The 15,889-nt window shown below is 43.7% G+C and overlaps 1 protein-coding gene across 1 annotated transcript in view; it reads left to right on the top strand.

The window, feature by feature from the left end:
* DNAJC27 (DnaJ heat shock protein family (Hsp40) member C27) overlaps window positions 1–14,314 on the top strand; it is a 70,909-nt gene extending 56,595 nt beyond the window's left edge. The window contains exons 5-7 of the mRNA XM_029596197.1: window positions 957–1,079; window positions 11,436–11,596; window positions 13,571–14,314. Coding sequence (XP_029452057.1) covers window positions 957–1,079; window positions 11,436–11,596; window positions 13,571–13,703 — 417 coding nt within the window. The 3' untranslated portion in view covers window positions 13,704–14,314. The remainder of the gene's footprint in view (window positions 1–956; window positions 1,080–11,435; window positions 11,597–13,570) is intronic.
* Window positions 14,315–15,889: the final 1,575 nt, after the last annotated feature.

The raw sequence follows: 15,889 nt of genomic DNA, 5'->3' as shown, positions 1-15,889 counted from the left end.
CATGGGACGACTTATGTTCTTACTAAGTTTTGGCGGCACTGTACATAAAATCCAATAAGCTGCTCTTGCATCTCCTTTTAATTCAAGATGCATAACTATATCATCCAGGCATATAAACATTTCCTTTTTAACTAACGTCCTCTGAAATAGTTGTAACTGCTGGTGCCATACAATTTATAAGTCTTGTGTAGTTACAGTGAAATAAGTGTGGGCGGACTTTTAGAAAATAAGAGGGCATTATATCTTGTTATTTCTTGCCATATTATGGTTTGGTTTAAGTAAATGCTCATCCATATCGAGCACTCGTACTTTATCTTTTTCTACCAATTAACTTCTCTCATTTTTTGATTTGCAAATCATTTTATACTAGAGTAAAATAACCAAGCACCACCCTCTCTAAGAATTATGTAGTAGGACAGATTTTTTAACACATCTAATGTGTGAGTTGTAGTTGATCTTCAATTACTCAGGAAATGTAGTTACACCCCTTAGAGGGGAATGTAGGGCTTGCAGTAGCTTCAGCTGAAAAATCAGACTTGCATACAGGTTAAACTTATCTGAAAAACTCATTCCACCAAAGAGATGTTACTTGGTCATATAATTTTTTGTTTCTGTCTGGGAATTGTTATTCACATGTGATTTGTCTGTTAAAATCAAAGTAGGAGCACGAAATACAATGCCAGTTATTTCAAGAAAAAATAAAATTATGAATGGTGCACTAAGTGCATAAAGAATAGTTTTGTAGGGCAGATCATATTGACACTGTTGAAGTGAAAATATATACTTATCCAGTACAATTAAGGTTGCAGATTTGTGCGCTTCTGTTCAGTGATGTAGTCGGATAACCATACCTAGTATTCTTAATGAAATGCTTTTTGACATGCTGCAAACTCCAAGTAATCTGCACTATTGCAGCTTTGGCTTGTTTTTAAATTCCCTTTTCTGATTTGGTACAGGTTGATTGCTCCAAGCATCGCTGTGTGGATGAAAGTGAAGGCAGGCTCTGGGCTGAAAGCAGAGGCTTTCTTTACTTTGAAACATCAGCACAGACTGGAGAAGGTATCAATGAGATGTTCCAGGTAATATGACTACAGTGCTTTAATATTTTGTTTACCTTTTCCCTTAGAAAGCAGTCGATGACTATACCAATCTAGAATTAACCAGTTTCAGTTCAGGTTTAAGACTTAAGCATGATAGGATATTGCATTAGGGTTGCCAACGTTTCAATGGATCAGGACCTGGAAACTTGGGGAGGAATGGCCATAACCTCATCCCTTCCCCCCCCCCCCCCCCCCCCACACACACACACACACGCTCCTGTCTCCCATGGTTCAACCTGGGGAACAAGGTCCGGATGTCTCGTAACCTAGGAGCCCCTAGCGCCCTTCGGGGGGCCCCGGGGGGGTTCACCCAAATTTGTACTTTTACTGCACGAGGCCTTCCTGGCTAGGCAGGCAGGTAAGTGCGGTGTCACAGAAGGCCTGACAGGTTCGGCAAAGCGGGGGAAGGTCCCCCCTAAAGGTTCCACAGGCCCGCGAACTCTGCCTCCCGAGGGACAGCTAGTGCGATTGGAATCGGACTCGGAAGATTTGGATAAGTCTAAGCAGGAGGATGAGGTCTTCTCGGAGGCCTATCAGGATGGGGACCCGATTGGGGTCCCCCTCTGGACCCAGGGGACTCTAAAACTGAACAGGGGACCTTGGAGGGTCCAGAGGCTGAAGGCGATGATCCACAGGTGATCCGGCTTTTCAAGAGAGAGGAGCTTCGCCCGCTTATACCTCAGGTATTGTGAGGAGCTGGGGATTAAGCTCACCCTGGAGTATTCAGATGCTGAAGGGGTTAATCCGGTCCTGGATGGCCTACGGAGACCACCCAGCGCTTTCCCAATTCCGAAGAAAATCCAGAAATTGATCAACCGAGAGTGGGATTCCCCCGACTCGGGTCTGCAAGTTGGCAGAGCAATGTCCAAACTTTATCCGCTTCTGCAGCACCATCTGGATGTTCTCAAGGTCCCAAAGGTAGATGCGGCAGTTTCGGCAGTCACTAAGAAGACCACTATTCCAGTGGCTGGAGCTTCTACTCTGAAGGATATTCAGGATCGGAAGTTGGAAGTGCATCTCAAGTGAGCTTTTGAGTTCCTGCGGGCGGTGGTATGTGTAAGTCTGATGCAGAGGGCCTGTTTGGGTTGGATCCAGAAGCCGCAGGACCAGTCTGCCTCCAGAATTCTTTCCCCAGTCCAGGCGGCCCGCCTGGAGGCAGGGGTTGCCTATGGCACAGATGCCTTGTTTGACCTGGTGAAAACCACGGCCTGCGCTATGGTGTCTGTGGTGGTGTCCAGACAACACTTGTGGCTACACAACTGGTCAGCGGATCTGTCATCAAAATCGCAGCTCTGTAATCTTCCCTTTCAGGGGAAACTGCTGTTTGGTGAGGACCTTGATCGTCTGATGAAGTCACTGGGAGAGATAAAGGGCAATAGGCTGCCAGAGGATCAAAAGTCTGGCCGTAAACCTTTCTCTTCTCTGCTTCGCTTTTGGGAGTCCAGACGTTTTCGTCAGACGAGGCCCTCGGGTGCCTCGGCCCCAAGACAGTCCTCGCATAGGCAATAGTCCTTTCAAGGGGGCTGGAAGGTCATCTAGAGGCGGATCCACCCAGGGTGCGGGTGGCAATAAGTCCTCACAATGAGATCCGGCAGGTCCACTCCTTGTCTCTGGTAATCGGGGGCAGGCTGGCCCGGTTCCACGGGGAGTGGACCAAGATCACTTCCAACCGGTGGGTGTTGAGCGTGGTGAGAAACGGCTATGCCTTAGAATTTTCTCGCCCACTGCGGTCGGTCTTTCTGGAGTCGCATTGTCTTTCCTGAAGCAAGTGGGCAGCAGTCCAGGAAACGCTTCAGCAGTTAAGTCTGGAAGCAGTTGTACCAGTGCCAGTGTCCGAACAGGGACAAGGCAGATATTCCATCTATTTCGTGGTGCCCAAGAAGGAAGGCACGTTCCGACCTATCCTAGGCCTGAAGAAAGTCAACCAGAGTTTGAAGGTACCACTTTTTGAATGGAGACGACGTGCACTGTAATTGCGGTGGTACAGGGAGGAGAGTTTTTGGCGTCTCTGGATCTCACCAAGGCTTATCTGCATTTCCCCATCCATCAGGAGCACCAGACATTTCTCAGATTCATGGTTCTGGGTCGGTACTATCCGTTTCAAGCGCTACCTTTCGGGCTGGCCACGCCCCACGAACCTTTACAAAGGTGATAGTGGTAGTGGCGGCGGCGCCGCAACAGGAGGGATTGCTGGTGCGCCCGTACTTGGACGATTGGCTGATACAGGCGAAGTCACTAGAGGAATGTGTGCGGTCCGTGGACAGAGTGCAGTCGCTCCTGGATTCTCTAGGCTGGGTTATCAATGTGCAGAAGAACCATCTTGTCCCCTCCCATTCCCTCGAATACTTGGGAGCCCGTTTCGACACCCAGCGGAGCAGAGTGTTTCTTACAGACGACAGGGTGAACAAAATTCAGGGGCAGATAGCGCGTCTGCTTTGTCTACAGGTGCCGAAGGTCTGGGATTACTTACAGGTCCTGGGCTCAATGGCGTCCACATTGGAACTGGTTGCCCATTTGAGGCCTCTGCAGAGAACCTTGTTGTCCCATTGGAATCCTCTGTCGCAACAATATTTCCTGCCCCTGGCTCTGATGGAGTCGGCCAGGGCCAGTCTAGGCCAGACTGGCCCTGGCCGACTCCATCAGTCGGCCCTGGAAGGATGGATGGATGACGCGAAACAATCTGGAGAAGGGGATGCCTCTTGAGGTCCCGTAGTGGATGGTGGTCACCACGGATGCAAGTCTTTGGGGCTGGGGGACAGTTTGTCTGGGCAGGTCTGCTCAGGGCCTTTGGTCGACGTTGGAACAGACATGGTCCATCAATCGCCTGGAGACGAGAGCGGTGCGCCGAGCTCCGGAGCAGTTTCTACTCTTGGTCCGTGATCGGATGTTGCGAGTTTTCTCAGACAATTTGACCACGGTGGCTTACATCAACTGCCAGGGGGGAGCCAAGAGTCCCACGGTAGCGCAGGAGGCTCAGCTGCTGTTCGAGTGGGCAGAGCTTCATCTCGAAGGAATTGCCGCCTCCCATGTTGCAGAGTCGACAACGTCCAGGCAGATTACCTCAGCCGGCAGCAGTTGGATCCGGGGGAGTGGGAATTCTCTGAGGGCCTGGGTGCTTCTCTGCAAACGGTGGGGAACCCCGCAGTTCGATCTCATGGCAATGAGTCTCAATAACAAGACGCAAAGGTTCTTCAGCCGCTGGAGGAAGTCCGGGAAAGTGGGGCTCGATGCCCTCATATGTCCGTGGCCAACCGGAGTCATCCTGTACATCTTTCCTCCGTGGCCACTGATAGCAAAGGTACTCAGGCATGTAGAGGGCCACGCGGGGTCAGTGTTTCTGGTGGCTCCGGAATGGCCTCACCATTCGTGGGTCACAGATCTGGTGCTGCTGGCAGTGGACGGACTACTATGCCTGACCCTTTTACTGCATCTCCTACGTCGGGGTCCTATATTTTCCGATCAGGAGGATCGCTTTTGTCTCGCGGCCTGGTTTTTGAGAGGAGGCAATTGCGTATGAGGGGGTATTCGGCACCAATAATTATGCTGCTCCAAGCGAGATGCCCTGCTACCTCTTTAGCCTATTCCAGGGTATGGAAGCTGTTTGAGACCTGGTGTGGACTTCAGGTGTCGGTGTCCCATATTTTGTCTCTTTTGCAGGTGGGTTTATCCAAACGATTAGCCCATAGTTCCCTTCGGGTCCAGGTTTCCGCTTTAGGTTGTATCAGAGGAGAGAGTCCAGGGGAAAGCCTTGGCAACCCATCCAGATGTGGTGCGTTTTCTACAAGGAGTCAAACATATCCGTCCACCTCTGTGTCACATTTGTCCGGAATGGAATTTTAATCTCGTACTACGGGTCCTTTGCGAGGAGCCGGTCGAGCCTCTGAATCGGTTATCTTTGAAGATCCTGACTCTGAAGACGGTCTTTTTGGTAGCTATCTGTTCGGCTAGAAGGATTTCAGAATTGCAGGCGCTTTAGTGCTGTGATCCGTTTCTCCGGATATCATCCGATACGGTGTCCTTGCGTACGGTACCTTCGTTTCTTCCTAAGGTGATGTCGGTTTTTCATGTAAATCAATCAGTGGAGTTGCCCTGGTTTCCGGATTGGGCTCAGGATCCCTCGATGGGACGAGAACTTCACCTTTTGGATGTGAGACAGGTGGTATTATGTTACTTGAAAGTTACTAATGCTTTTCGTCATTCTGACTATTTGTTCATCCTTTTCAGGGGAGCAAAAAAGGGTGAAAAGGCGTCTTAAGGCTTCTTTGTCTCGTTGGTTGAAAGAGGCTATCTCTGCAGCTTATGTATCAAAAGGAAGAGTGGTTCCAGTGGTCTTAGAGCACATTAGACTCAAACTCAGGCGCCGTCCTGGGCTGAGTGTCAGCTGGTGTCTCCCCAAGAGATCTGTAGAGCCGCGGTGTGGTCTTCATTGCACACTTTTACCAAGCATTACCATTTGGATGTGCGGGCCCCAGAGGTGGCCCCCTTTTGGAGAGATTGTTCTTCGAGCGGGTCTTTCGGGTTCCCGTCCAGTATAAGAGGGCTTTGGTACATCCTGCTTGTCTGGACTGATCTGGGTATATTCAGGAAAGGAAAATTGGTTCTTACCTGCTAATTTTTGTTCCTGTAATACCACAGATCAGTCCAGAGACCAGCCCTGAGGATCTTTGCCGAAAGACTGCTTGGTCTACTGCTGTATTTGTTCGCAAAGCAGATTTGCCATTTTTTGGCTTAAATTTCTAGGTTTAGCATTTTCTGCATGGTTATCTAGTTGGTCAGAGGTATCCATGTTGAGAGCCTCGTTTGCTCTTTATTTTTCTTATCTTGGCTTGGGTATCGATTAATACTGAGGGACTGCAGGTGGCACTCTCGTATATGTGGCAGTGCCCAAAGCTTTGTTCTCTACCTCCATCTGCTAGTAGGGATGAATAAAACCCGCTTGTCTGGACTGATCTGTGGTATTACAGGAATGAAAATTAGCAGGTAAGAACCAATTTTCCTCTACAGCAGCCAAGGTAACTAAACTTGCTGCCTGCACCACACCATCTTTTCCCTTCTCCTGCACTTGGACATAGAAGGAAACTGTCCATCATGATAGGTTCATGTGTGTCATCACCCCCCTCTCCTTTTGTTTTAAAATTTGGAGGAAAGACTGAAGAGGTTTTCAGTGCTCTTAGCTTTTCATTTGGCCATTTGAGTCCTCTCCATATCAGTCCTGCCTGCTCCTTGGTGTGCCACTCTATTTTTGTTGTTGTAGGTATTCCTTGGGTGTGAAAAGTCTGGGGAAACACACAGTAGTGACAGCAGATAAGGATCAGTTTGCTTGGTTGTCTTCTGTCTGGTTTTCTAACATTTTGCATAGATGGGGGCATATAAATTCAATTAATACTTTACAATATTTACTTAGGGGACATAATTTGGTCCTCCGTCTACAAACCAGGCTGAATTAGCCATGATATGTGGGTGACATCATCCAGTGGCTTCAAATGGACAAATCTCGCAATGCTCAATAAGCTTTTCTGATCATGTGCAGAAGTTCTTGCATGCACATGCTGTCTCATGAACCCCTTAATTTTGTTTTGTCCAAGCTACCATACTCATGTAACTTTCCTTTCTTCAAAGTGTTGTAAAAATGTTTTTCTTTGATGTGCTTTGCCACTTCATTGCTTTAAGATATTGCATTGCTGCCTCAGCACCCCTCAACAGTACTTTTCAGTACTAAACAGAAAAAAATGTTGAAGGAAAAGCCCAAGGCCTAGAAGGGCATGACTTAGTGGCATGAAGTGCTCCTCCCCATGTATCTGGATATCTGTGTGTGACAGATGTCATCACAGATACTCATCTCAGTATACTAGTGCTTGGTCCCAGACCATGATGCTTCAAAACTGCTGCAGCTGTGATCACATGTCCCACAAGCAACGCGGCGACTGCCTACCAATGCCAGGAGCTTCGTTCAGAAGCTTTCTCTTGTCCATTTTAAGGTTGGGAGGACTCCCCTCTCCCTCCTTCTGTGGTGCCAAGTTCCAGATCAATCACAGGTCAGGTGTCAATCAAGGCACAGAAGCTATTGATGCTGGAGAAGATGCAGAAAAAGGCACCTAAGCGAGGCCCTCCACTGGAGTTGACCCTGTTGGAGCCAAAGAAGAAACCAGTGCCATGGATGCAGGGCTTTGCAGCTGTGGGCCCGTTTTTGGCACATAATAGATAAGCAGCCTTGTTTTGTGCAGGTACCCTCCTCATTCATGGTGAGAAGATTTCCATGGTGCCAAGCCACTTTTCCTACTGGGACCTTGACTCCACCAATGCCCTGTCTGTGGCACTGGCACAGAGCATGCACTCCAAGGTGCCGTCACTACAGTCAACCTGGAGAATCTGCAGTGCCATTGGAAATGCTGGGTCAGAGCCTATCAGCATCGAAGTCCAAAGTTTCCTCTGTTGTCCCAATGTGGAAGAACCCACAGGCTCCTCCTGCAGAGCAGGGAAGCAAAATGCCAGCACAGCGCACTTTGGAGCCGGCAGCCTCTCTATCCCTGGAGCTGAGCATTTTGGTGATGTTACCGCTGAGTGAGGATGATACTATTCGAGTTTCTGAAGATGCATCTTTTCCAACTCCAGCTCAAAAGGTACCTCAGTCCTTGGACTAGTTACTGGACCAGTTAAAATTTCTTTGCCTTCTTAACACCTGAAAACAGAAGAGGGGGACTGGAGTTTTCCTCCAGGATGGAGAAAATATTTCTCTCTATGCCAGTACATACTGGCTTTAGACTTCAACACTTGCCAAGCAGAGATGGATTCATCTCCTCCTGGGGTTGACCCTTCATGGGATGCAGGGTGAAAAAGCTTTTGTCCAGTTAAGCTTTCTGCCAAACATGTCCCCTCCAGGCAACTGAGGTTTCTGCCTCATTCACCCTCTTTATCATCTGGGTCGTGGCTAAGTGCTCCTCCCCCATGTTCAGGAGCTGAGAAGGACTCCATGAGGATTTCGTCTGACCCCCTATTTTATTGATTTAAAGCATTTTTATGTTGTATTATCTAAAATTCTGAGCAACTCACAAGCAAACGTTCATAAAAATAAAAACAAAATTAAATGAAACAAATCTAACTGTGCCTCTAAATTACCCACATAACACAATTGACTACCTACCAAGTTTACACAAAAGTCTTCTCAAACAAGTTTTCAAATTCTTAAGTCTTAAAATGTATTTTCATCTGCCAAGGATCAGGCAAGCTATTCCAAGGCATTGCACCAGCCAATGCAAACGTATTCTCTTGAAACCTCAAGTCTAACCTGTCATACAAATGGAATATCCAATAGATGCCTCTTGGACAATCTTAGACTTTCTACCAGATTCTCTTAAGTTTCTGGACAAGTTAGCAAAAACACTTAACATTAGTTTCTGGAAAGAGAACAATCCAGGAGTGAATGTGTTCAGATTCGTACAGTTTCTGCAGTATTTCCAGTGCACTTGCTGCTTCAAGAGCTCCAGGCTAGGATGTAGCAGTCTCCTACCTTATATCTTTCGGTGGCCTGAAAGCAAGTAAGACTTATACAAAGTGCAGGCCACTCCGGGGTTTGCGATAGTCCAACTTCTTCACCACTCTGTGGGAGTGGAATCTGCACTGAAGCATGCTAAATGCACATAGGATCACACTAAAATTCTTAAGAGATTTTTGACAAAGACTTCCAGAGTTCTGTATTGAACCCCTAGGTTGTGGCTTATGAGCTCTATATGGTGCAATACTTGCATGATTACATCCAGAAGCTGAAGCCTTTGACAGTGTCATATGACCCAGAACAGGCCAATGTTCGTCAGGCAGTGGAGGATGTGAAGGAGTGTGAGAAGTATGTGATCTGCTCTGTATAAGAGGCCTTTGCCATCTGAATCTTATTTCTGGCACAGCATGGATGTTGAACATGCAGTAGTCTTGTCTTTGCATCTCCCAAAGGAAGTGAAAGGATATTAGATTTCATCTAGGAAGCCTTCAACTAAGATTTTACAATTTCAAGTGAAAGATTCTCCACTTGGTGTGAATCCAGTTATCTAGATCTTCTACTATAGCCCAAGGGATTTACTTCAGTATGTATTCTACCTTTCATCCTTGGACCTTAGTACCTCTTCAGTTTATCGTGGCACTAACTGATGGAACAAGCTCCAAACTTTATTCATTCTTTAATTTCTAAATTCATGAGAGGATTGTAACATTCCAAACCTCGGGTCAGTAAGCCCTCCAGTACCTTGGGACCACAATGTATTTCCTAGTTCAACTTATGAAGCCTCCTTTTGAACCTCTTAAATCAGCAAGTTTTAAGCTTCTCACTTGGAAAGTGGTGCGGCTTGTAACTGTTACTTCTGCTCAACATGTTGGTGAATTGCAAGCTCTGTTCTATTCACTGCCTGCAGTTTTTTCACAACAGGATGGTTCTGTGTATTTACCCTAAGTTCCTTCCAAAAGTAGTGTCTGCTTTGCTTTTCATATTAATCAAGCTGTTGTGCTGCCTACTTTATTTCCAAAACCACATGCTTAAATAGGAGAAAAGGCCCTTCACTCCTTGGACTGTAAGAGAGCCGTAGCATATCATTTTCAGAAGGATTTCACTTCAATAAGCTTCTCAACTGTTTGTGTTCTTTGAACTTAACAGACTGGAATTGGCAGTAGCCAAAGAAACTCTACCCAATTTAGCTAGCAGATTGTATTGTGCACAATTATGCTCTGGCTGGCCTACAGATTACACTGAGGCTCATCAAGTGAGCAATGGCAACTTCAGTGGTTCATCTTGGGGCCTAGTTCATTGAAGACATCTGCTAAGCTATGACTTGGCCCTCAATTCACACTTTCACGTCCCACTTCTGTCTGAATAACATGTCACGAAGAGACAGTAACTTTGGACAGCAATTTTGCACAGCCTGTTCACCCAGTAGTCTATTCTCCACTGGTGGAGGTCTGGTTTGCCTCTTCTATAATTGTTCCATAGTGCAACTCTTAGCTTGCCGCTCCCCACACATGGCTAATTCAGGTGAACTTGTTGATGAAGAAAGCAAGTTTACCATACACAGTAGGATGAATTGGCTGTGCTTATTACCAGTCCACCTCCGTGGAGGGTAGACCATTTTGCTAAAGCTTTAAGCGCTGCAAAAGACAGGGGCTCGTGAGGCAGTACATGGTCACAGGAACGCCCACATATATTCAGTAAAGCTTACTGAGCTCTGAAAGATGGGTCTGTTTAGTGCCATCAGATGTCACTCCCCATCATGGCAAATTGATCCTGCTGTCTATGGAGAACCCTATTTACAGGTAAGCAGACTTGCTTAATTAGTAAGTATTATAATATAATGGTTTCTTTATAAAACAAACCTCTCCAACATGTCAACATCTGCTATAAATTCAGAGATAGATTGCTGTCATACTTCAGGAATCTGCGCACTTTTTTTTTTCATTTACACCTGTACAGCATTTGTGTGTAAGTTCACTGTTGCCATTGTATTAATATTAGGATTTAGCGGCAGATTTACCCACTTTAGCTGGCTGGCCTTTCCCCAGCTATAGGAAGGAGGACATCCCCCTCCAAGGTCAGCTGGGTCAGGGAAGGGGGAAGTAGGAGAATGCTTTCCAAAGTGTCCTGCAGCTGAGCTGGGGAGGAATCTTATGCTGAGGCAGCCACGTGCTGGATTTATTTCTTCTGGTTAAGCACAGACAGGGTGGAAGCAGGTAGAGTGGCTCGCTCTGGGGCTGCCACCCATACTTGCCTATTTTTGTCTATTAGGAAAGCTGCCATTATTAAACTTACCATATAGAAAGCTGTTAGGCAATCAGAAGATTGTATTCAGCACACTTCAGGGCTTTTGAACCTTGACATTTCTGTACCCATGATCCTCTTACCCAGGACTTTAATTTGTGGGGGAATGGCCTGGAACACTGTTCCGGTACTTCTTTTCAAACTTAAGAGGCAGAGCAGCAGATGTGTTCTGCTCAAGCCCCTTCCCTTCAGGCAGTTTGCAGGGAAGAGGAGAGGGTGAGCTGGAGCAGACAAAGAGAACAACCATTCTTCTCCCTAATTCAGCCATCTCTTCCTGTTCTATGGGGAACAGGAGGCGAAGGGGTGTTAAAACAAACTGCAGAGCCAAGAAACACAAAAAGGCTTTGAATTAGCATGTATAAAACTTTTGAGCAATAGTGCCAGTTGTCAAAGCTTCAGCCCTGACCTTGATTGGCACTACAGCTCACAAGTTTTCAAACTAGTGCTAATTAAATCCCTTTTAGTGTCTTGTTATCCCGAGCTTAATTTCTGGTGGATCAACTTTGAATGGCATTTTGTCTCCTGCTCTTATCTGTTTTCAGGTGTTTTATTCCACCATTATTGATTTATGTGAGAATGGAGGGAAACGGCCCATGTCGTCCATTAACATTGGATTCACCAAAGAACAAGCAGATTCCATTCGGCGGATCCGCAATAGCAAAGACAGTTGGGAAATGCTGGGCCTGAAACCTGGATCCACAAGGTAACTACTAATATGGATTGGCCCACTGACGGAGAATAAATTACTGACTTTTGCTGTAAACATAACCTTATGGTTTATTTAGAACATTTATATGCCGCACGATCCAATGTTCTAAGTGACTTACAATAAAACACGCATCATAATATAAAAACAGTATAAAAAAACATTTTAGGAGCCCAGGTTTATTTGAATATTGTACACTTTCTTCTCTCTCCCCCATTCTGAAATGTATACACAACCTCATCGCTCCAAATGCACCACAATGTACTAGTTACCACAGAAGGTATTCTCCTGCCACTCCTGTCTTTTACCATTGAAGCACTGAGAATGCAGATATAGTTAGTTAGGGTGCTTTTATTTTTATTTTATTACAAGCATGTTTTACATTTTTATAACTTTTTAGGATTCTCATGTTTATGAGGAGAAAAGAATAGATACCCCTGTATGCCATACATGGCTTTTTTTTTTTTTTTTTTTAAAGGAAAAAAATGCCTTGTTCTTGTTTTCTCACTCTCACCACCTGCTCTGGATGGTTGCAAAGAAATCAGCATAAGTTTTTTGTTTTTTTGTTTTTTTTTGTTTTTTTTGTTTTTTGTTTTTTTGTTTTTTTTGCAATGTCAGGTGCCATAATTGGCCCCAGCCCCCTCCTCCTACCCAACCTTGTTGAAAGAATTGTTATATTACACACAAGAAAAATCTTTAAGGCAGTTTCAGCCAGCATGAAAAAGCTATTGGTGAGTCTTGGTAAGGTGCTTATTTGAAAGAATGTTAAGTCTGGTTTTTTTTAAAGTAAACTCCTGGGCTCAGGCCCAGGACAGAATGATTTCCTTTCCTGTAGTGACATCTGCTATCTAGCAAGTGATGGATGTGCCTTGCAGAAAACACTCCTTTAGCCATTAAGTTAGCTACGGTTCCTAGAATTGCTCAGGTATGGAGCAGGAGGCATCAAAGGTAGAAGGCAATTTTAAAAGCCAAAAGGCCAAAAAAAAAAATCACTTTTGTGGGATATTGATATACACATTCTATACTGAGTCGCTAAAATGTTTTGGACCTTGAAGATTATCACACTTTTTGTCAAAACTAAAATGAGAATCTCAATAAGGTTTTAAAAAGTGATCAGTGGATAGAAAAAGGATACAAGCAAGAGTAAATACTGCCAATAATAAGACTATCCAGGTAGGAATGTCTGTGTAAATGACAAGGGTAACAGAATATGATTGCCAAAAAAAAAAAAATTCTGTATCACAGAAGCAGCTGCTGCTATCCTGTGGCAGTATTTCCTAAGACTGCTGGATGGCATACAAGACTGCATGGCATCCAACTGCTTTATGAAACAACTAAAAGTTGTTACTGCCCCTTTCATTTTAAATATTTTTCTCCATTTTTGATTGGTCCTCAGATGATTATTTTCCTTTAGATTTCATTTATTGTAGTATGTCTCTTAGTTTTTGATGGTATATATTCTATATGTAGTGAGTCATATTTTTTTTAATTTTAATTATGTATGTATTTTGATTTTGTAAACCACTTGATTTGTTTTTCAAACAAGTAGTATATCAAATTCAGTAAATAAAATGTTTAATCCTTTCCATAATAAGAAAAAAACAAACAAACATTAGAAGGCATATTATGGTGGATGGTCTTCTGCTTTGCTATGACATTTCTTGCCTATAAAACATGTAGCATTTTCTAATGCAGCAGACATTATCTACTACAACTCATCATTCCATTTGCTGTAGATAAGTTCTACATCGGGACTGCTTTTGTGTAGATCAAGACCACTGTAATGCAATTTTTTTTTAATAACATTTAAAAGCTACCAAAAAACAATATGATCTAGTGTGTCCTAGTAATTTACAGTAATCTGCAGAAGTACTCTTTCTTAAATTGTAGCTCAATATGAAAAGAACATTAATAGCCATCTTGTCAGTTTTGTGTTGCTAGGACATATCTAATTTTGTCTTTGCTTTGTAGGGATGAAATAAACCGAGCCTACCGAAGATTAGCTGTACTTCTCCATCCTGATAAGTGTGTTGCTCCTGGCAGTGAGGATGCCTTTAAAGCTGTTGTGAATGCAAGGACAGCCCTTCTGAAGGGTGTTAAATAGAGTATCCCCATGGATTAGTCATGGTGGAGCCAAGTGATTGTGCAATACAGCTCTCTATCTCATTTAATGCTTTTCACTAGGTTTTCCATGAACTACATCAAGGTTACATGGAAATTTCATGTTTTTGTATATGTATAGTCCAAATTTCACTTTGGGTTTGTTTTTTTTAAGTATAAATGCTCACATTTCATTTTAGTAGAAGATGGCAATGGCAAGGAATAAATCAAAAGAAGACTGTATTCACCCATTCCAAAAGATGTGGAGCAAGGTTATGTATGTTTCAAACCATGAGCAATGGAACAGTGTACGTCATCTTTTGGATTGGGTCAGTGATAGAGTGGGACCTCCACTCTCCTGGTATTTCTCTCGCGACACGTCCCTTTGGATGTCTTGATCTGAAGATTCATCATTGTTAATGTACTTTGCTGCTATTTTACAAGTAATTTCATTTAATTCTAAATATCAGTAACACAAAGGAGTAAAAATGTGTATAACACATGCAGTGAAGCTAATTTTACTTACTGAAACAGTTTGTTTATGCGAAAGAAGATGTTTATAATCGTATTATACTTATTTCTGATGTCTGTACAATCAACATGTTGATGCCAGTGTCCCCGCAAGGCTTTTGATTTTATAGCAGCTGCTTGCATAGTCTATGCCCATTTACCATCCTTCAGGAGCATGACTGAAGTTTCTTGTTGACACTGAGCTCAAAGCACAGTAACATCTATTCAGTCATTAAATGTAAGGGATTAGCAAATAGTTGGCAGCTTCTATTTTATTTTTCAGGTATATTGGCTGAAAACTGCACAGGCTGTCATTCGGAGGCAGCTAAGCATAAGTTGTGAGCTATGATGAGCAGGAATGGCACAGTTCCAGCAGGCATCAGGAACTGTAAAGTTGTTCGTTCTGTCAGTGATTGAACAACTTCTATGGTTTTGGGGTTAGGCAACAGGTAGAAGCCACTTTACATTTTTTGTTCAAATTCTTGCCTTCTCTACCTCATTGCTTAATTAAGCACAAGAACTAATTTCTGTTCTACTGGATTAATCTGGCATTTTTAACACCTTCCTTCCTCTGAGGAGATTGCAATTTCAAAACAGAATCAACTAGAATTCCTCCTATATGCACTGTGCTGCTCTTGTCCACAGAGGATTTGTTGCCAGATTCTGGAGTGGGCACAAGGCTCTTCTAGAGCAATAATACAACATGAAGTTGTCACAAAAAATGTTTTTGAAAACAAACAAATCAACTTGTTTAGCACCTGATTGTTCTGCCTAGGAACTTGAATGGGCAATACTAGAGATCTGCCCCTTTTTAAGGAGGGCTGGGGTTAGAGTAGAATGAAGCATGAGTGGCCTACTGGATAGAGGAAGGGGAACCAGGGTTCATATCACACTACTCTTCCTGCTAATACTTTGACCTTGAAAGTCACTCTGTCTCCAGTTGAATCAAGTACCTATTTGGATTGCAAGTTCTTTGGGACAGGGAGATATCAGACCTGACTTGTACAATGTTGCGTCCATCCAATAGCACTATAAAAATATGTATTTCCAAAACACAGGTACATACAATTTTTGCAAGGAGGAAATATGTTGGGGTTTTTTTCTCCTGATTAAGTGTCCTTAATTTCATAATTTACATGATAACTTGCAGGGAAAGTGGATAACTGTCTACAAAGTATACGTGCATTCAGTTTCTATATTACCCGAGTAATCGTTCTTGGTGGCCCACTGTACTTACAGAAACAATGACTAGATTTTTAATTAAAAACATATGTTCAGTGAATTAAAAGCAAATATTAACAAAGTGGAGTAAACATTTAGAAAAATTGAATTAAATAAACATTTTTGCTGGTGTGGGCATCATATGAGATCCACATGACTTCTTGTCATATGCGAATCAACAAACTAACTGTAATCATTGACTAACTTTTTTGAAAAAATGTTCTTATAAAGTACTAATAACCACCCCTGACCAAGGACAATTAACTTTTCCAGAAAATGAAAATGGTCCTGCAGTGCTCGACATGTAAAACATAAAAAATTACTTAATCTTACTAAAGGGTATATATTGAGCAATGGAAGGCTTTAGTTTATTTTCTGGAATAGTTGACTGCCCTTGGACCAGGGGTAAAGAATTTTGATTATTTGCATTTTAACTGTTTACAAAGAAGTTTTTTTTTT

The sequence above is a fragment of the Rhinatrema bivittatum genome, chromosome 3, assembly GCF_901001135.1.
Source record: "Rhinatrema bivittatum chromosome 3, aRhiBiv1.1, whole genome shotgun sequence".
Classification (NCBI taxonomy): Eukaryota; Metazoa; Chordata; class Amphibia; order Gymnophiona; family Rhinatrematidae; genus Rhinatrema; species Rhinatrema bivittatum.
Note: the sequence above shows the minus strand (reverse complement) of the source record. Positions and strands in the feature narration are given on the sequence as shown.